Source organism: Vipera berus, assembly GCF_964194415.1.
Source record: "Vipera berus genome assembly, contig: HAP1_SCAFFOLD_96, whole genome shotgun sequence".
Taxonomy (NCBI): domain Eukaryota; kingdom Metazoa; phylum Chordata; class Lepidosauria; order Squamata; family Viperidae; genus Vipera; species Vipera berus.
The window spans coordinates 47,195-67,851 of NW_027673606.1; the positions used below are offsets into that span (position 1 = coordinate 47,195).

Consider the following 20,657-nt stretch of genomic DNA (forward strand, 5'->3'; position numbering starts at 1 on the left):
TCTTTCATTTAGTGAGCTTGTAAAATGTAATAAAATTAAAACAATGCTGCAAAGAGTTGACTGGTTGCCCAAAAAGCAATGTAAAATAGTATTATTAAGTGAACAAGGCTACAGTTATAAAGAAATTAGAAGAAAAATTGGTGGAAACTTAACCAAAGGTGGCATTTCTACTGTACACTTTTCCCAAAAGGTTTCCACAATTTTGGCCACTACTATACAGCAACTATTGCTAACCATTATTTAAGAGCTGTGGTGATGCAATGGTTAGAATGCAGTATTGCAGGCTTGCTCACTGCCAAGAGTTCGATTCTAACCAGCTCAAGGTTGACTCAATCTTCTATCCTTCCAAGGTTGGTAAAATGAGGACCCAGATGGTTGCGGGCAATATGCTGACTCTGTAAACCACTTAGAGAGGGCTGTAAAGTTAAGTGCTATTGCTATTAAGTATCACACTGCTATATACAAAAAATCTTTTATTTGCTACAAAAAAGGATGTATTTCCCATAAATAAGGGTACAGTACATAACATTTACAATACAGAGAGCCCTGTTAGATCAAAATATAGGCTGAGAATCTATAAACAAAACAAAAGGCTTATACAACTCCCCACATTTCTTCAAAAGCTGTGGTGATTTTAGCACAAGTCAAAGCAGCAGAGAGTGGATAGTTGCTGATAGATATGGTCTTTTCTGTGTAGTCAACATTAAGCTGAAGGAGGAAAATGGCAACCAGTCAAGTTTTCTATAGTATATATGTTATTGCTTAATATCTAGGTGATTAATACTCCAATCAATTATACAACAGAGAATGTAAGTTAGACAAATGATCTAACTTCCCAGAAAACAAATTTCGGTTTCTATACCTCTGTAAATTGGTGCACTCTTAAAAAAACCAGCTCCATAATCTCAGCAACTTAGGTTTCCCTCTTTAAGTGGTAAGTCAGCGCAGGAGACTATTAGCACTAGTATTCCCACCCCTCTTTATAGAAATGTACCAAGTTTAAGGTAAAGGTAAAGGTTCCCCTGCACATGTGTGCTAGTTGTTTCCAACTCTAGGGGGCGGTGCTCATCTCCGTTTCAAAGCCGAAGAGCCAGCGCTTGTCCGAGGACATCTCCGTGGTCATGTGGCCAGCATGACTAGAGGCCAAAGGCGCACGGAACGCTGTTACCTTCCCACTGTAATGGTCCCTATTCTTCTACTTGCATTTTTGCGTGCTTTCGAACTGCTAGGTTGGCAGAAGCTGGGACAAATAACAGGCGCTCACTCTGTTACGCGGCACTTGGGATTCGATCCGCCAAACTGATCAACAAGCTCAGCGTCCTAACCCACTGAGCCACCGTGTCCCTGTCACAGGGACCAAGTTTACAGTACGTGTTTTTAAGACACTTAATCCATAACAAGAGCCATTATAGGTAGTCCTTAACTTACATCAATTCATATAGTGATTGTTCAAAGATACAATAGCACTGAAAAAAATAACATGACTGTTTTTCTCTTACAACTGTTGCAGCATCCCCATGATCACTGATCAAAATTCAGATGCTTGGCAACTGACTTGTGTTTATGACAGTTGCTGTCCTGAGGTCACGTTATCATCTTTTGCAATCTTCTGACAATCAAAGTCAATGGGGAAGTTAAATCCACTTAACAGTTGTGTTACTAACTGAACAACTGCAATGATTCACTTAAGAAATGTGGCAAGAAAGGTTCTAAAATGGGCAAAACTCACTTAACAAATGTCTTGTTTAGCAACAGAAATTTTGGGCTCAACTGTGGTCAGAAGCTGAGGACTACCTATATTATCTTTGCTGCCAGAACCTCAATTAAGATGGAGGTGAGATAACTGGCTTGCAAATAAGAGAGAGGGTCTAAGAGCATATACAGGCCTTACCGATCCATGAGCAAACGCCCCCACAATGATGGCTATAGGATCCGCAGTAGGGACTAAGTCACGCATGTCTGTCACCTGAGGGGCTGAGAAAGAGGTGCCTAATTTTGTGCAGCCCACAGGGAGGTGATCTGTCACTGGGTTCTTGATCACCTACAGGGAAAAAAACTGGATTGAGCTGGTAATAGAAACATAATTAATCTTCTATAGAATCATAGTCGAATTAGTACCTTTAACAGCTTCTGAGGGCCATCAGCAGCTCTGACACTAAACTTATGCAGCAGCTGAACTAAGGAGAGACAAAGAAACACTGAGAATACAGAAGTACCGGTACATATTGTTAGTTGCTTGCAACAATCCCATCCAAGCAGTGGTTTTCAGAATATTTTCTTTTTCCACAGACCAGGGCTGTCAAACTGCTGGCCCGCAGGCTGGTTGCATCATGTGGAGGCCGCACCCACCCCAGCTCTGGCAATGCAAAAAAAAAAGTAGCGATATGTCGCCACACGTCATTTGGCACGGCGAGTTTGACACCTATGCCATAGACTAATGCATAATTCATGACCTACTAATTAATATGACCTGACAGGGAAAGCTAATATCCATTTGTCACCCCCAGAAAGGGAAAGTGATTTAATTTAGTAACATAATGTAAAAATACTTTCAACCCAGATGATGGCTCTCTAACCTTCTTAGCAGACCAATGGACTGACAAAATGCAGAATCATACAAAAAGCCCGGTTCTCTACCCTTAAGAGATTGAATGGATTTACATTTGCAATGTAAAGCACAAGTGACTGTAAGACTCAGGATCATATATGGAGCCTTGGACCTTTTAAAAAATGGTGCCACAGGATAAAATGTTAGTTATATAAATGTAAAATAGATGGAACATAATCACATCCATGTATTTCATTAAATTATAATTACATGTAAACTACAGTGAACTTCAACTTTTTATAGTTCAAGCCCCAGCATTATTTCAATATTTTATGTTTGCTCTTTACTTCTTGTACTGAATACAAAATATATTGTACTTCCAGGCTCAACAAAAAGGCAAATATGTTCCAGAAATAGTATCAGAAATTCCATTGCTTCAGTATGTTACCCTAATGTGACGGACAGGTTATAAACTAACAGCACCTGGAAATATAACTACCTAGGCTACCCTATATAAACATTCTGCAAGGTAGTGTGCACCTGTATCAGACTAGTTTAATACAAAGATCCACAGACAAACATTGCTCAGTATGCTTAATGGGGTGGTATATCTTAGTTGCATTTCTTACCCATAAGACCACAAAAACGATCAAAGGTGCGAGGAATTCTTGTCTGTGGATTGACTTCAATAAGAACATTTTTTTCTGTATGGATGTATACTTGGAGAAGGCCAGCTCGGTTTAAGGGACTATCCATGAGCATCAAGAGGCTCTAAAGTAAAAAAATGAAAAATCATATATGTACCTATTTAAAAAGCAAAATCTAGGAAGTATCTCTCAGAAGACTTCAAGACTGTTGTAAAGAATATATGAGAAAGGGCAGTGCCTGAAGAAAGTATTAGTATATGCATAACTAAGAAATAATAGTGAAAAAATAAAAAGGAGCATTTGTGGCGTGATTCAAAAACAGAAATGCCAGCATTAGTTTCTGGCCTTTTCATGAATGTAATTTCCCATTTAATATTTCAGGAACAGAGGTGGGCCATAAAACTGGACTTAAACCTGCATAGAATACCTGGTGGGTGATATCTGGTCGAACTCCTCCAGGGTCTCTGCCATTCCTCAGAAGCAAGGATTTATGCTTGTCACAATTAAGCAATTCATATGTTTTCCCAACCTTAAAACAATAAAACAGTGGCAAATTAGGAAAAGCTCCCATTCACAGATAAACTTTTCTATATGACTTCTGAACTCCCTGGTTCTACACCACTGGTTCTTGAGCAAGAGACATTTACGTTCTGTCTGACACATGGCACTCCATATATTGAATTTGTGGGAGGAAATGGCAATTTTATTTCTCAACAGAATTTCCCTTACTATATCAGTGCTCTTAATCTAACATCGTGTTTTAAGAAACTAAGATCGCTGCACCCCATACTACCGGTTATGACACCTACGCTTAAATATATGGCCTCTGATAATAGTATTGCCTCGGTTCTTCTTCCCGACATTTTTTTTTTAAAAGCCGTCCAAATACGCTGGGATTACAATTTCCAGAATCCGTCCAAAGTGACGATTCCGGCGGTTGCTCTCAACCTCCCCGCGGACACAACCAGCTTGGGAACTGCTGGCCGAGAAACGCTGCCGTCAGGATAGGATCTTTTGTCCCGCACACAGATTAAATCCAACGTATTTCAGAGAAAGGCGATAAAGCCGCCCCCACCCACCCACCCACCCCCGAAGGAGCTTTCGCCTTTGGCGACTGCTTCGGAAGGGGAGTTTAAAGCCGCTTCTCCTCCCGGATCCTCCTCCGTGCTCTTCCCCGAGACTTTAAAACTTTGCCCAGCACTCTCGGCCAGCCTGGCGCGCCTCCTCGCACCTTGACGCTCTCCAGCGACGCTCCCTCCAGGATCACCACCAGCCGCCTCTTCCCGGCGCGGCGGGGATCAAACGCCTCTCCGTCCGCAGAGCCGCCCTCCGTGCGGAGACGCTTCCTCGCGGGGCCCGCCGCCATCTTTAAAGCGGCGAACTCGTGGTTTTCTCCCACGGGGGGGGCGGGGCAGCGGCTTCCTCTTCCGGGGTCAGCCACTTCCTGTTCCCGAATTGCGCTTTCGCTTCCAGGCGCTCGAGCCACGGACGGAAACGAAGCCCCACACTGTTCGCACTGGCGCACGTTGCGTTTCCAGATGGGCCGAGCCGCAAATGACGAAGCGCCACTAGGCTAATGGCTGGAGAGCCATTAGCCGCTTTCGGGGCCGCTCGAGCGCCACGCTTGCGCAAGGGGAAAAGCCCTTCCGGCCTGACCCGGAAACGTTTTTCAGAGCCCGCCGTTTCCTGTGTCCTTCTCTGCGGCGCGGCGGCGTGACTGAGGAACGAGGGTGAGGGCTGGTTATCCTCGGAGGCGGATGCCGGGAGGTTTTTCTGAGAGGAGCAGACGCATTTTAGAGCCTCCGCCTGCTTCCCCGAGGATGAATTCTCTGTAGTGAAGGGGCAGCAGACATGTGGGGGAAGGGAGCGGCTGGCTGATCCAGTGCTTTTAATGAGACCGTTTCATACAAGGGGCATGCTGTAGGATGGGCGGATTTTATTCATGATTTAACAGCTGTGCTGAACGAATGGGGGGGGGCTGAATTCGCTTGCATTACCCCGCTCCATAGACAATTGCCCCGCTTGCATGGCTTTTTGTTGTTGTTAGTTGCGAAGTCGTGTCCGACCCATCGCGACCCCATGGACAACGTTCCTCCAGGCTTTCCTGTCCTCTACCATCTTCTGGAGTCCATCTAGGCTCACGCCTACTGCTTCAGTGACTCCATCCAGCCACCTCATTCTGCCGTCCCCTTCTTCTCTTGCCCTCAATCTTTCCCAGCATGAGGCTCTTCTCCAGTGAGTCCTTCCTCCTCATTAGGTGGCCAAAGTATTTGAGTTTTAGCTTCAGGATCTGGCCTTCTAAAGAGCAGTCAGGGTTGATCTCCTCTAGGACTGACCGGTTTGATCGCCTTGCAGTCCAAGGGACTCGCAGGAGTCTTCTCCAGCACCAGAGTTCAAAGGCCTCAATTCTTTGGCGCTCAGCCTTTCTTATGGTCCAACTTTCACTGCCATACATTGCAACTGGGAAGACCATAGCCTTTTTAGAAGCCTGTAATACCGCGCTTCTGTACTGGGTGATGTTCCTTAATAAAAAATTAACTTTCGCTCTTGGCATCCTAGCAGTAAAGAATGGCTGCTTTATCATATCTTATCTACATATACCATGGTCCGTATAAGTGGTTAGCAAGTTTCAGGATTCTTATTGGTGTTCTCGGCACAGAATTCTTCATTCAGAGATAATTACATACATAAAATACTTCATGCACAGTTCACTTCTACTTCCATACTTTAGCGAAATTTTGCAGAATTGTGTAATTGTATAATTCTGGACCTGTCTCCATAACAAGGTTAGCCATGGCTCAAAGCCTGAAAGACTTTGCTGGCCGCCTGCCTACTGGCCCGCGTGGGATGAGCACTGCTTTAAAGTTGCTGTTGGGTGCTGGAGCTGCAGCTTATGGAATCCGTGAGTCTGTCTTTACAGGTAGGTAACTTTTATTCTAATTCTTTAATCTCTTTCTATTGTTCAACTGATGGTGGTAACACCAGAATGCTTTTGATTTCTACAGTGGAAGGTGGACAAAGAGCAATATTCTTCAACCGCATTGGTGGAGTTCAGCAGGATACTATTCTTGCAGAGGGACTTCATTTCAGGTATTCATCTAGGGCAGGGGTCCCCAACCCCGGTCCATGTATCAGCACTGGTCCGTGGCATGCCAGCAACTGGGCCACGCAAACAAGCGAAGCCCCATCCGTGAGATGCAGGCAGCACACAAAACCACACCCCCTCGGGTCAGCAGAAAAATCTCCATGGAACCAGTCCCTGGTGCCCAAAGGGTTGTGGGCCGCTGATCTAGGAGATTGGGTGGTGTAATAAAAAAAATATTTAGAATTTACCAGTAATTTCAAGGCAATATCTTCATACCAATGTTTCCAAAGATATTTTCCCCAAAATTTAATTTGGTATTACTTCAGTTTGGGAAGATAGTTTTTAAATTTTCCCTCAAAGCTATTTTAAAAAAACCCTCATTTTGATATAATTTCTATTTTTGTTAAGATAGTGCTCTTAAAAATTTCAGAAATATTTTCTCGTTAAAGAGTAAAGTTTAAGTTATGTGGAAATATTTGTATCTCCAAATAAGAGGCATAGGATTTTATTTCTTTTTTACATCTCATTCAGTTATAATTATTGCTAATCTCCACAGAATTCCTTGGTTCCAGTATCCAATAATTTATGATATTCGAGCCCGGCCCCGCAAAATTTCGTCACCAACAGGATCCAAAGGTAAGAACAGAGTTGCACAGAGTTTTTACTTCCTAAGAAGTCAGGATGATGTATGTAGATATTTCTCCATCTTTAGTCTTTATAACAATGCCACAATGAAGTTTATACTAAGAATGATGTCACAAAACCATTGAAATCTATAAGTGACCATTGTGGAGTAAATAGGATTTGTGTTTCTATAATTTTGAGTTTTGCATTCTATATCACTTTTGATACCCTTCTGTTGGTACTTGGAAGATCATACAGTTGTCTGGCCAGAATGTAAATTAAGGACTTCAAAACAACTGATTCGGGATGAGAATGGCAGCTGCATACAAAGAAAATCTATATAAAATGTATTATAGATGGCATCTACCACCTGAGAGGTTAGCAAAAATGTTTAAAAACACATCTAGCAATTGTTGGAAATGTAGGCAAAAGCCAGGCACGTACTACCACCTTTGGTGGACATGCCCCAAAGCAAAACAAATCTGGTCAAAAATACATACCGTATATACTTGAGTATAAGCCGAATTTTTCAGCCCACTTTTTGGGCTGAAAAATTCCACTTCGGCTTATACTCCAGTCAACAACTTACCGAGGACTTGTGCGCGGCCGAGGCTTTGGTGCTTCCGGGATCGCGCGCACCTCTCCCAAGCCACCGCCGTCCGGAGACCTGCCGAAGTTTGGGGAGGTTTGGGGAGGTGCGCGCGCACCTCCCCAAACGTCGGCAGGTCTCCGGACCTCCGCGCCCTGCCTGCCTGCTTCTTTCCACTGTGGAAAGAAGCAGGCAGGCAGGGCGCGGAGGTCCGGAGACCTGCCGACGTTTGGGGAGGTTTGGGCACCTCCCCAAACCTCCCCAAACGTCGGCAGGTCTCCGGACGGCGGCGGCTTGGGAGAGGTGCGCGCGATCCTGGAAGCACCGAAGCCTCGGCCGCGCGCAAGTCCTCGGTAAGCTCCGGGCGGTCACTTGCTTCGCGTCTCCTGAGGGAAGGGGGGGCGACTGGAGCGGGCGTGTTTCCTCGCCTGCTGGGCGCCGCGATTTGCCCGGGGAACGCGCGGGCCCCGAATGGCAGCGTGGAGCGAGGAAGCGGACAGCCAGGGCTTCCCCGAGAGCCGCGGCCACACAGGGTATTCCTGTGTATTCAGGCTTGCAAAATGGCGGATCGAGCCTCTGCTGGCGGCAGAGGCTTGCAGAGCGCGGATCCAGCCTCCGCCGGCGGCGGAGGCTTGCAGAACGGCGGATCGGCTTATACTCGAGTCAATAACTTTTTCCAGTTTTTGGGGGTGAAATTGGAGGTCTCGGCTTATACTCGAGTCGGCTTATACTCAAGTATATACGGTACATGGTTAGATAAAATGCTAAGAAAACATGTAGATCTTAAGCTGGAATCATTTCTCTTAGGTATAACCTCAGAAAACTATGATAAAAATGTGTATATGTAATGTTACAAGTATTAACAGCAGCGAAAATTACATTTGCACAGTACTGGAAAAATGAAGTGGAAGAAGAGAAAATTTAAAAAAAAAATTGGACTGTGGAAATGGACAGGTTCACATTGAAAAAGGAAACGGAAAGAAGATCAGACATGGGATGTATTTTACCAATGGCTAGAAAAAAGGGGTAGAGAGTAGGAACTTAAGATATATTATCTAGTTAAATATTTGTACCCAGACAACACATTGTTTACTAAGCACTAAAGATTTGTAATTATAAAAAAAATAATAAAAATATGTTTAAAAAAAAGAAAAAAACAACTGATTCAGGATGGTGTAATTAGACATATAATCAGACTTGAGAAATAAAATAGAATGCACTTTAGAGATCGTGGTTGACTTGATTTTGTCTCTAGATCTGCAGATGGTGAATATCTCCTTGCGTGTTCTATCAAGGCCCAATGCTGTAGAATTGCCCAGCTTATATCAGCGACTTGGACTAGACTATGAAGAACGGGTTCTTCCTTCCATTGTCAATGAAGTACTCAAAAGTGTGGTAGCAAAGTTTAATGCGTCACAGCTCATTACCCAACGAGCTCAGGTTTGTCCTTTTATGATACCAGACCTGTCTTCCTGCACTTAATCCTACTTTTCACAGGTGTGTCCAGTAGTTTACTGGTTGCAGATGATTTACGTACTAAGCAATTGTTTGGGGAACAAATGAGATCTTTTGAAAATTTCCTCTAGGCAAGAAATTGAGTGGGAAATATCCTGACTTGGTAGCAGACATGCATAGGCAAGTAGTACAATGTGGCTGCAGAAATAGCAAATGTAGTTTTAGAGTATTTTTTTATTCTGCCTTGCTCAGATCTTGCATTAACTATTAAGTCCAGGGGTTTTTTTACGTTTATTTTTATTTTATTCAAAACAAGGTTCAAATACAAAATACAAAACTAAAAAAAAAAGAAATTCCAAAAGGACAAAACACACAAAACATAAAAGAATCAAAGCATTAAAAAGGTGCCTCAATAAAAGACATTATACACATATTATTCCCTCTAGTTGAATACTGATTAATATAGTACTACAGCATTAATTTCCACCCTTGCGAAACAAGCCCTCCAAATTTTTTAAACTATTAAATCTATTTACAACTTGTTGACCTGTGTTATATATGTTATATTAATGACCAAGTAGTTAATGGAAAAAACAATATTAGTGAAACAAAAGTTCAAAACTGTTAACAAGCTGTTATTGTAATCCACTCACAGAAAAATTTACCACAGCATCTTGTCTATCCCAAATCATCCCAGAAGTTATAAACAGATGCCCTGGGTCTAATATTCATGTTTGTTTGTTAATATCGTCCCTAGTCAATTGTTATTTAATTAAATATAGTAAATTCAGTCTCCAAAATATGTCTATCTTCCAATCAAAGTGCAAGCAGAAGTAATTGCCAATTAACTGTAATAAATCCATCCAGTCTCCCTCAGACTTCGTAGAGATCTGGAATCTCTTTCCCTTGTAGTCAGAGCTATAAAGTTGAATGAATGTGCAGGCTTAAACTTCAGAACAGCAGATAAAATCCACTTTGCTGGTTCTCCAGCCATGAAATTGTTCCTTTGATCTGGAACTGGATCAAAGTCCTTTTGTGTATATTCATCCGCATCCAAAAATAAAGCTTCAGATCTTTACATTCTTTTTTAACAATCATTAAAGGTTTGATCAAGCTTTTGAGAGAGGAACCCAGCTAGGAGCTGCACATCTCCCCATCCTGCTTTTTTGGGTTTCAGAGACTGTGCAGCCTTCTTAATCTGTAAAACCTAGCCGGGGAACAGAGAACAAAAAAAGTATGTTTGCCTCTATATTTCAATCCAGGTTTATAAGCAAAGTTCAATGGAACTTTTGCAAATTCAAAAAATACAGAAACCAGTGGTGAGAATCTGAGAACTCTTCATCCCTCCCACCTGAACCTCATGCTTTCCATACGGAAGGGACAAGAGGTTACCCAGAACAACATATATCAAAAGAAAGAAAAAGAAAAAGCAATTAGAATCCAGCCAGAGGTTGAAATAAATCAACCCCCATTAATCAACTTTTAAAACAGTAAGCAAGATAAAACAATGTAGCCAAAAAGTGAAAGTTAAAATTCTGATGTGCATAGAAGACGAAACTGCTCGACAGGAAGATGGATACGCCCAATGACTTTTCAATCACTTCCAGAGGGAATTGGAATCTTCAAGACCCCCCCCCTCCCTTGCCCACTGGGTCAAGGTCGTCCAAAGGTTGTCTTGGGTCACTCCTAAGTGCTCCCATTCAAAACCAGGGAGAGCACTGCCAAAGACCCAGCTTTTGCAGTGGAATCAGCAGATCGTGGATAAGAAAAAAGTAACTCTTACCTTGCAGAGCAGCTATCTTGAAAAGGGCCCAGTATTAAGCCCAGTTCTTTAAGAATTATTATGGCTTTTTTTTTAAAAGAAAAATGCAGGGCTTTTTTTCTCATAGAACGCTCAGAACGGAGTTCCGGCACTTTTTTTGGATGGAACCTTGTAGGGTAGGCAAGGCGGGTTGTATGACATCTGTGAGTTCCGGCACCTTTTTTTTTCTTTTACAAAAAAAGCACTGGAAAAATGTATTCTACTTGAAGAAGAAGAATGTAAGAATTTACAAAATAAATAAGGTCAGGAAGAGGCAATGAGAACCATTGGATAATTAGAAACAAATATCATGAAAAGAGACTGAGAGGACAGGGAATATTTAGTCCTTAAAACTGAAGGGAATTATGATGGCAGCTTTCAGATATCTGAAAAACTGACATTGAGGGGGAAAAAACACTTCAAAAGACTGTTCAGATATATGACTTTTAAGTTGATTTATTAAATTTAAATGTTGCCCATCCCACTATCCAAAGTTACAGGAAGGCATATTATGTTTAAATATCAAATGGTAAGAGCCGTTTAACAGCAGAATCGATCAGACAGGTAGTGGTGATGGACTCCTCTTGCTGGGATGTTTTGGACATGAGTGGATAGATTTTTGTACCAAAGGGATAGGTGCAAGGATTTAAATGGTCACTTCAGCAACATGATTCTGTGACTTATGTTTTTGTCACTTTTTCTGGGCAAAAGGAAATATCCTTGAGCAAGAACTGTGGCTTTTTTTTTTTAGGTATCTTTGCTTATTCGACGGGAACTGACAGAGCGAGCAAAGGATTTTAGCCTTATATTGGATGACGTAGCTATCACAGAGCTGAGTTTTAGCCGAGAATACACGGCAGCAGTTGAATCCAAGCAAGTGGGTGAGTTGATGCTTAAATTAAAGGAAACTGTAACAGCTGGAGAAACCGAAAAAAGAAGACTGGATTTGAAAATAGGATCATGCTAGCAAAGGGCTGCAGGGAAAAACATTCCTGAAAAATTCTTTAAACTCGTCCCTATATGAGAGGCAGGTGGGCAGTTGCTCAACATATAGGTAAATTCCATTCTAAGCAATTCTCTCTCCTGTCCTATGATCCAGAATAAGGGGTATGCAGTCCAACTTGGGGTTTCTGAGTGCACACATGAGAGAAGAGAAACACATAAAAGTATATTTATGTAGCATGTTACTTTGTTATATAGGAACAGACACCACCTATGGTTACTGCTGGTAAAAAGATTGACAAGAACACTAGAAGGCACTACATCATTTTACAATGCCATTTTTATTGCCTATTTTTCTGAAGAAGGGCTGTGTATTCCATGATTTGCATACATCTTATTGAAGCTTCAGATGAGAATCCTTTCTGCGAGCCTATGTGGTCATTTGAACGGTTTGCTTTTACTCTTGCCACAGGCTGCGGCACAAACCGCCTATATTATGTCGTCTCCTCTCTTTGATCCTTTTTGTCTTTTGCTTCCTGTGGCAGCCATGCTCTCCCCCCTCTTGTCCTCAGTCCTTGCTCTTCCGTTCTCCTGAATTGGATTCCGGATTATCCACAGGAGACCATCTGTGATTTAATGTCAGATCACTCAGGTGTTGTTGTTTTTCATTTTGTTTCATAGGAAATCAAGATAAGTTAGAGGGCAATACTGAGACCAATAAATTAATTACATTTACTTCCCACATAATTTTTATAAGAGACAGGGTGTAGGTGTAAATCAGTTAATTTTAAAGTTGGATATTCTAAAAGTAGTTTAAAGTGATATAAGTTTAATGCCAGTCATATTGTAATGTAATGTAAGAAATTGGAAGAATTAAATAAGTAGTGCTCGGATCCCACTTTTAAAATGATGCATCCATCGTACAGCATGTTACTCGAATGCTATATTAGCTCTCTGCGTGAAAAAAAGGTTGGGTTTTTGTTTTAAATCAGGATTCTCCAAACGGTCAATCTCACTATCCATCTTTTATTATGGTTAGTTGCACAGTCAGCTAGATGTTTAGACTCGATTTGGCATTTTTATTTACCTATCCATTATTGTTATTTGTATTACTATTAGTTCAATATTATTTTCATGTAAATGAGGATTGATGAAAAATCTGAAACTTTATGAAGCAGTTAATGAGTTGAAGACTTTGGGAAGCCCTGTTTTAAATAAAGAATAAATGTTTGTTATAATATCATGTAATTCATTGTAATACTAGCTGGGTGACCTTGTGCCTGTCACTGACTCTCAGCCTAATTCACCTCACAGGGTTGTGAGGAAAATAGGCGTATTAGATACGTTCACTGGCTGGAGTTGTTTATAAAAAAAATAAAGGCGAAATGTAAACTTAAAGACTATCTAAAAAGCTGGAAATTTACATTTGGCTTTCCAGGCTGAAAAGTCCAGTAATTTGTTTGTGACTGAATATTTAATAAATGCAAGAAGTAATTAGCAACATTCTGGCATTTCCACATGTTTATTACATGACTCTGGTTCTTGCCAAGATACTATTTTCTCTCTGTTCTCTAGCCCAGCAAGAAGCTCAGCGAGCACAATTCCTTGTGGAAAAAGCAAAGCAAGAACAAAGGCAGAAGATTGTTCAGGCTGAAGGTGAAGCCACAGCTGCTCAAATGATATCCTTGCTTTGATGTGAGAGGGAAAGATTGCTACAGGTTTCAGGCGCTTTGGATGTAGCAGTAGAATGCAAGAGCACGCTAATCTTCACATAACGTGGTTTCAGGTAAAGTAATGCAGCTTAAGCATAGCTGAGGGGATGGCAAAAGATGAGCCTGAGTTCAAAACTTTTAAGAAATGCGACCTTAACTGATTGCTCACATTGGAGAAGCCCTCAGCAAGAACCCAGGTTACATCAAGCTGCGCAAGATCCGTGCTGCCCAAAATATCTCCAAAACGGTAAGTATTAGACTAGTGGATTTGCTTTCGTATATGTGTACACCTGTCCACCCTCAGCTGCTGCTTTCACATTGTACCAGGCCAAGTGATGAATCCAAGGCGAATATGATATGCTTCTCCTGATGTTCAGCTTTACCCCGAGTGCCTGCTGATCTCCTCATCTTAACAAGAGCCAAGAAGGCTTTGACTCTTGTTGTAAGAGCAGGCCCACATCATTTCAGCGGGCTGTACTCAGTCGTGGTCACTTGCAGAACAGGTGTCACAGACTAGGAAAAGGCTCACAGCAGGAACAAAATCCGATGGAGAAGCAGAATGAATTTGGGCGTTTAAGAATACTGATGGACCTGGATCGATCTGAAATTTGTAACGAAACAAATTAAAATTCCACACCTGTTTGTGTTCTGGGATCTGATAAAACAGCCCATACTGATGACATCAAAAAGATTAATACACTTTCAAAAGGGAAGAGAGAATTTTGTCCATAGCTTGCTTCTACAGGGATTTTTCTTTTTTTCAAGGGTTGGCTGCTATTACATCAGTCTTTTCCAAGTCATTCCATACTGATTACAGTACACTTCATTATTTCCATGCAGCATGCTTGAAGGGAATCATGGGAATTAAAGCTGCAAACCCCTGTAGGGGATGAGATTATGGAAGGATCTCCTGAGTGTTGAAAAAACCTTCGGTGCTTTGGTATGTTTCTGCCAAACCGCCATGTGTTTCAGGATCTTTGCTAACTGCCTTTTTTATCCACTGCCCTAAACTTTTACAGATTGCAGCATCTCAGAACCGTGTGTATCTTACAGCTGACAATTTAGTGCTCAATCTACAGGATGAAGGCTTTACAAGGTGAGTGGCTGGTGAATATCCTAGTAGCTGATCTACAGACTTTAGATTTTCCTGTGATGAGTTGCAGCTTGAAATGATTTAGGGAAAGTTGAGAAGACTGCAGTTCCTCTCTGGAAAAGTGGGATGGAGACCACTGGGAAGCTCTTTATCTTACGCTGCTTTAGGTTTTTTGAAGAAGAACAAAGAATATAAATGTAATGTAATATATCCTGCTCTCTGGATGTAGCATAAATAGAGTTCCCAAAGCATGCGCCATAAACATGGAGGTACAACAGGCTTTGTAAATTTTTCTAATCCTTTTTTTCCCCTCTGTCCCTCTCTCTTCTGCTGCTACTGTGTGTTGATCCGGATGCAGAGGAAGGTAAGGCGCAACACTTTTTTTCATACAGTCTTTAATTTGGGGAAATGACTTAAGTTATTTCTGATTCATTTGGTAACGCTGTGTGATATATTTATAAAAGCTGTAGGTGGTAAGCGTGAAAGAGAAGGTCCTGTTCTGACATGGCATCTACTGAAATTGTGCTTTTTTTTCTCCAGTGTCTTTATGTTATCCATACACAAACCTTAATTAGTTAAATGTCTCGATGAATCATGTTCCTAGATTTTGATAAATGTAAAGTAGAAGTATGGCAAATATGGAGTGATTTTAGAGTGCTGGGAATTATTGTGGTGAGGAGAGAGGCCCATAGAAAGTAAGACGCGGGGCTGGCTTGTCCTCCATAGATCCCTATGTCTGTATAGCTCAGGGGTAGGCAACCTCGGCTCTTTTATGACTCATGGACTTCAACTCCCAGAATTCCTGAGTCAGCATAGCTGACTCAGGAATTCTGGGAGTTGAAGTCCATGAGTCATAAAAGAGCCGAGGTTGCCTACCCCTGGTATAGCTGTTCGATGAAATTTTGCTCATTGAAAAAAAGAACCTACATAAGAATAGGTTTGGGCTCTTCTTTGTTGATTGTGGAGCTTTGTTAGGTTAAACTGCCCTGATGCATGAACAATCTCCCACAGGTGCTTGATGTTAGGTTATAGGCAACCTCAGGGGCTGTGAATTTAATAGGAGTTGCTTGGATGGGTGTTGGCTTAGGTTGTTGGTTTTTTTCCCCCTCTCCCTTTGGAGGACAGGCAGGCTATTTTTCTAATCAAAACTTTTCATTCTCCCTGAGAAATTCAGTGATATGAAAATACTTAAGCTCCACATGCTTTATTATTTCTCTGGAGAAATCTTGGACTGACAAATTGTGGGGTCAAGAAGAGATTAAGCCACCACTCTTCGTTTTTCTTCCGCTGAAAATAGCAAACTTCTGGTGCTTTTCAGCTGAAACTGGATGGAAAGTTGTTCCAACCTCGCCCAAGCATTCCATACAGGGTTCAAAAGCGTGGTCATCGTCATCTCCAAAGTATTACAAGTTTCTGAATTCAGGGCTGTCTTTTCTCCAGGCTAATATTTACAAAGTTATCGGAGTTACTTTCCAACTGTAGAAAATGAAATGCCAAAATGAACAAACTAGGTATAGCTTCCCAGAACATCTATGACGGCGGCCTTTAGCTGGTGCTCCAGTTCCGTTAATAGTTTCATAGCAACTACAGGTGAAACTCGAAAAATTAGAATATCGTGCAAAAGTTCATTTATTTCAGTAATGCTACTTAAAAGGGGAAACTAATATATGAGATAGACTCATTACATGCAAAGCAAGATAGTTCAAGCCGTGATTTGTCATAATTGTGATGATTATGGCTTACAGCTCATGAAAACCCCAAATCCACAATCTCAGAAAATTAGAATATTGTGAAAAGGTGCAATATTCTAGGCTCAAAGTGTCCCACTCTAATCAGCTAATTAAGCCATAACACCTGCAAAGGGTTCCTGAGCCTTTAAATGGTCTCTCAGTCTGGTTCAGTAGGAATCACAATCATGGGGAAGACTGCTGACCTGACAGTTGTGCAGAAAACCATCATTGACACCCTCCATAAGGAGGGAAAGCCTCAAAAGGTAATTGCAAAAGAAGTTGGACGTTCCCAAAGTGCTGTATCAAAGCACATTAATAGAAAGTTATGTGGAAGGGAAAAGTGTGGAAGAAAAAGGTGCATAAGCAGCAGGGATGACCGCAGCCTGGAGAGGATTGTCAGGAAAAGGCCATTCCAAAGTGTTCGGGACTTTCACAAGGAGTGGACTGAGGCTGGAGTCAGTGCATCAAGAGCCACCACACACAGACGGATCCTGGACGTGGGCTTCAAATGTCGTATTCCTCTTGTCAAGCCGCTCCTGAACAACAAACAACTTCAGAAGCATCTTACCTGGGCTAAAGAAAAACAGACCTGGTCTGTTGCTCAGTGGTTCAAAGTCCTCTTTTCTGATGAGAGCAACTTTTGCATCTCATTTGGAAACCAAGGACCCAGAGTCTGGAGCTAGAATGGAGAGGCACACACTGCAAGATGCTTGAAGTCCAGTGTGAAGTTTCCACAGTCTGTGTTGATTTGGGGAGCCATGTCATCTGCTGGTGTTGGTCCACTGTGCTTCATTAAGTCCAGGGTCAATGCAGCCATCTACCAGGAGATTTTGGAGCACTTCATGCTTCCTTCCACAGACGAGCTTTATGGGGATGCTGACTTCATTTTCCAGCAGGACGTGGCACCTGCCCACACTGCCAAAAGCACCAAAACCTGGTTCAATGACCGTGGGATTACTGTGCTTGATTGGCCATCAAACTCACCTGACCTGAACCCCATAGACAATCTGGGGCATTGCCAAGAGAAAGATGAGAGACATGAGACCGAACAATGCAGAAGAGCTGAAGGCCGCTATTGAAGCATCCTGGTCTTCCATAACACCTCAGCAGTGCCACAGGCTGATAGCTTCCATGCCACGCCGCATTGAGGCAGTAATTGCTGCAAAAGGGGCCCAAACCAAGTACTGAGTACATATGCACGCTTATACTTTTCAGAGGTCCGATATTGTTCTATGTACACTCCTTGTTTTATTGATTGCATGTAATATTCTAATTTTCTGAGATTGTGGATTTGGGGTTTTCATGATCTGTACGCCATAATCATCACAATTACGACAAATCACGGCTTGAACTATTTTACTTTGCATGTAATGAGTCTATCTCATATATTAGTTTCCCCTTTTAAGTTGCATTACTGAAATAAATGAACTTTTGCACGATATTCTAATTTTTCGAGTTTCACCTGTAGGTGATCATAAAAATACAGAGGAAGGACCCATAGTTTGCCATCTTCATGTGAATTGAGCAGATCTCATCTAAGTGTTTTATCTAAAAAGGGTATACAGTTTAGAATGTAGACTGAATTGTTTGCCCATACTACAGGTAGTCCTCGAGTTAGGAGTGCAATGGAGCCTGCACATTCCACTCGTAACTCAAAAACTCGTAGAGTGAATCTCATACCTCGAACGAGATCACTCCCTTGCTTGTAAAAACGCACAGGGTTCATTAAGTGCACATGAGATATATCAGGGTGGGGAAGGCCATGGGGGGGGCTAGTGATGGAACAGGCCGCCAAGGCCTCCCCAATCCACTAAGATACCTCACGTTTCCCCCTCCAATCTTGCTGCGTCAGACTCACCTTGAAAAGATCCGTCTCCTTTCTCCTGTGGTTCCTGCTTTTGAGGGACAGGAGAGTGGATGGAAGCCCCTGGTGCCGTAATACCATGCGAGTTCAGTCACCGATCCTTTTTCACAGAGAATGGGTGCCTGAATTGTTGCACTGTTTGCGGTGCTTGCCTCCTACTTCCCCCCAACTCCGGAACCGCGTGGCGGCCGCCCCTGCAACAAAGATTGGGGGGGGCGCTCTTCTGCATACCTCTGGAGGTTGGATCCAGGCCTCAGAGGACTGCTCCAAGCCATTTGGGCCCAGAAAGGAACTTCCAGAGGTTGGATCCAACCTCTGGAAGCATGCAGAAGCCTCCCCCAACCTCTGTTCCTGGCTCAAACGGCTTGGAAGACCCCTCCGAGGCTTGGATCAGGCCCTTGGAAACTCTGTTCCGGACACCAGCAGCTTGGAGCAGTCCGAGTGCTGGATCCAACCTCCGGAGGCATGCAAAAGCCTCCATTCCAGGCCGCTTGGAGGAGGCCTCCGAGGCTCTAGGGACAATGGGGTCGCTTTCGTTTGGGGTTTTCTTTCTTTCTTTCTTTTTAATAGTGTTCGATGATTTGTATACCAGCCAGATTAATTGAGAGTCAAGTGGCATAAAGTGGATAATGATGCAATGATTATGACGTTAGGACAAAATGTTGAAAAAGCGGGAAGGAATATGTTCAAGAGCAGCTTGTTATAGTCTTCCCTAAATGAAGTAAAAAAGAAAAGGAAGTTTTTCTAGTGGTTCTATTTGTAGCATTTTTCATTTAAGTGATTATTATTTTATGGGCCAACCAGGTAAGTTTACAAAGGTTTGGCCTAATAATAAGGGATTCAAAGTAAATTTCTCAGTTAGGCACTGGACATCATTGTCTCTCTTCCCTTTTACTCCCATCATGGAGCAGGCTGAAGAAAAATAGAAAAATACAGAATTTCTGTATCCAGACAACAATTTAATAATGTTGTAGAAACTAAAAAACAGCATAGGACAAACCTGCTTTTCTGCCCCAAGGAATTAATCTACCAAACCCACATATATATGTTTGAACCCTTAATTACTCTTGTTCTGGATTAACCATACAAATTAATGCTTGATTTCATGCTTGCTCTCCGAGCCCATATTACGGTACATTTCTCACAGTTCTTTGTTATGTCTTTGTCTTCCAGTGACAGTCTTATCATCAAACAGACAAAAAAATGAAGCAAATTGCCTCCTTAAACCACGCAGATGACTGACAGAATGGGAATTCTGGGCTTTTGGATACTGCACCTTTGAGGCCCATAAATATTCTCTTCAGATTTCTTTTCAGTTGTCATCTTCAACCTTGTCAAGTTCCCAATTCATCCCTCTCTAAAGGACCTTTTCTAGCTAATGTGGCTCCATTTTTATGACAATATCAACAGTAGGAATCAGCTTTGTTAATGGAGTTCCCTTAGATACTTGATCCCATCCTGACAGATCAGATGTTTACTGGGAGAAACAAAGAAGGTTGCATTATGCAATTTTCTTTATCTGGGCTGATTTTTAAGTAGATCAAATTGTTGCTGTTAAGTTTATGATGGGTCTGTGTCATGCCTTATATATAAAATCCCTGGCTCTTCCATTTTTCATTTCTGACTTACTTTTCCATTCCCTGTTCCCTATTGAACATCTCATCTCAGGAATAGATGGGTCACAGTACTTTTGCAAGTCTGTGATACTTTATCTATGTAACTTGGGTTGCCTTGTGATTCACATCTTTATTAAATAAAATCAGGTCCAAAACTCTTCTGATATCACTATGTTTGTTTTCATTTTTAAGGGATAGGTTTCTTTCACCAGACAGTACTTATACAAAAAGGAGGAAAAATTATCCATTTGAATACTTTTAAAGATCGTTTTACTGTAACACCTACTTGTGTTAAAGAATGTGTGTAGTTGTGAGGAAATGGAGAGCGGGTGGCAGTGTGTTGCCATAGTTCTCATTAGAGTACTGGGGTTTTCCCCATCTTTTTGCAGAGTAGTTGCATTTTTCGTCTATCATACAAGAATATTTTCTTTTTATCAGCTTTTTGCTGTTCTATTTAGAAGTGCTTTGCCATTCCCTTTTTCCTAGGGTGGAGAGAAAGAGACTAGCCCACAGTCACATAGCCAGCTGGGGGTGGGCACTAAGGTAGAGTTCACAATCTCTCAATTTCAAGCCTGTCTTTAACCACCAAACTGGTTCTTGAGTGATGCTTGACCAAACTGCATTAACATAACACCCACCAATATAAAGCCGATCGAACATGCTTCATGTCCTACCACAGACTTGATTAAAAATCCGGTATGTACAATAACAAAGTATTGGCAAGAAGAGTGGTTGAATGTCTGGTTAACTGGTTAAACTTTTGTTTTGCTATTATCTTGGGAAGAATTCTTTCTTAAAAGCTGTATTAAGAGAAAATACAACTATCTTTGCTGGCAGATAGTTTCAGAGTATTTATTTTAAAATAAGTATACTATATGCTCTAAATGAAAACACTATATGAATAATATCTGCCAGTGTCTCTGTGTAAAGGAATAATCTTAGCTATGCCTG

The 20,657-nt window shown here is 41.8% G+C and overlaps 2 protein-coding genes across 3 annotated transcripts; one reads left to right on the top strand and one right to left on the bottom strand.

The window, feature by feature from the left end:
* Nucleotides 1-460: 460 nt before the first annotated feature.
* Nucleotides 461-4,662, bottom strand: LOC308679265 (ribosomal RNA small subunit methyltransferase NEP1-like). The gene is made up of 6 exons (XM_081346861.1): nucleotides 4,427-4,662; nucleotides 3,623-3,724; nucleotides 3,178-3,319; nucleotides 2,119-2,177; nucleotides 1,892-2,041; nucleotides 461-708 (listed from the first exon to the last, which is right to left on the bottom strand). Exons 1-6 carry the CDS (start codon nucleotides 4,559-4,561, stop codon nucleotides 595-597), a joined length of 702 nt encoding a protein of 233 aa, XP_081202987.1. The 5' UTR covers nucleotides 4,562-4,662; the 3' UTR covers nucleotides 461-594.
* Nucleotides 4,663-4,693: 31 nt separating this feature from the next.
* LOC308679264 (prohibitin-2) lies at nucleotides 4,694-19,864 on the top strand (the record flags this gene model as incomplete). Of its 2 annotated transcripts, XM_081346859.1 has the most annotated exons (11): nucleotides 4,767-4,925; nucleotides 5,987-6,115; nucleotides 6,201-6,285; nucleotides 6,837-6,916; nucleotides 8,749-8,933; nucleotides 11,501-11,630; nucleotides 13,267-13,370; nucleotides 13,573-13,650; nucleotides 14,423-14,499; nucleotides 14,889-14,969; nucleotides 19,264-19,864. In XM_081346859.1, the coding sequence occupies exons 2-10, from the start codon at nucleotides 5,989-5,991 to the stop codon at nucleotides 14,893-14,895; spliced, it is 873 nt and encodes a 290-aa protein (XP_081202985.1). In that variant the 5' UTR covers nucleotides 4,767-4,925; nucleotides 5,987-5,988. The 2 variants fall into 2 exon arrangements, with proteins under 2 accessions (XP_081202986.1, XP_081202985.1); XM_081346860.1 differs by lacking the exons at nucleotides 14,889-14,969; nucleotides 19,264-19,864 and having other exon boundaries at nucleotides 4,694-4,925; nucleotides 5,982-6,115; nucleotides 14,423-14,503.
* Nucleotides 19,865-20,657: the final 793 nt, after the last annotated feature.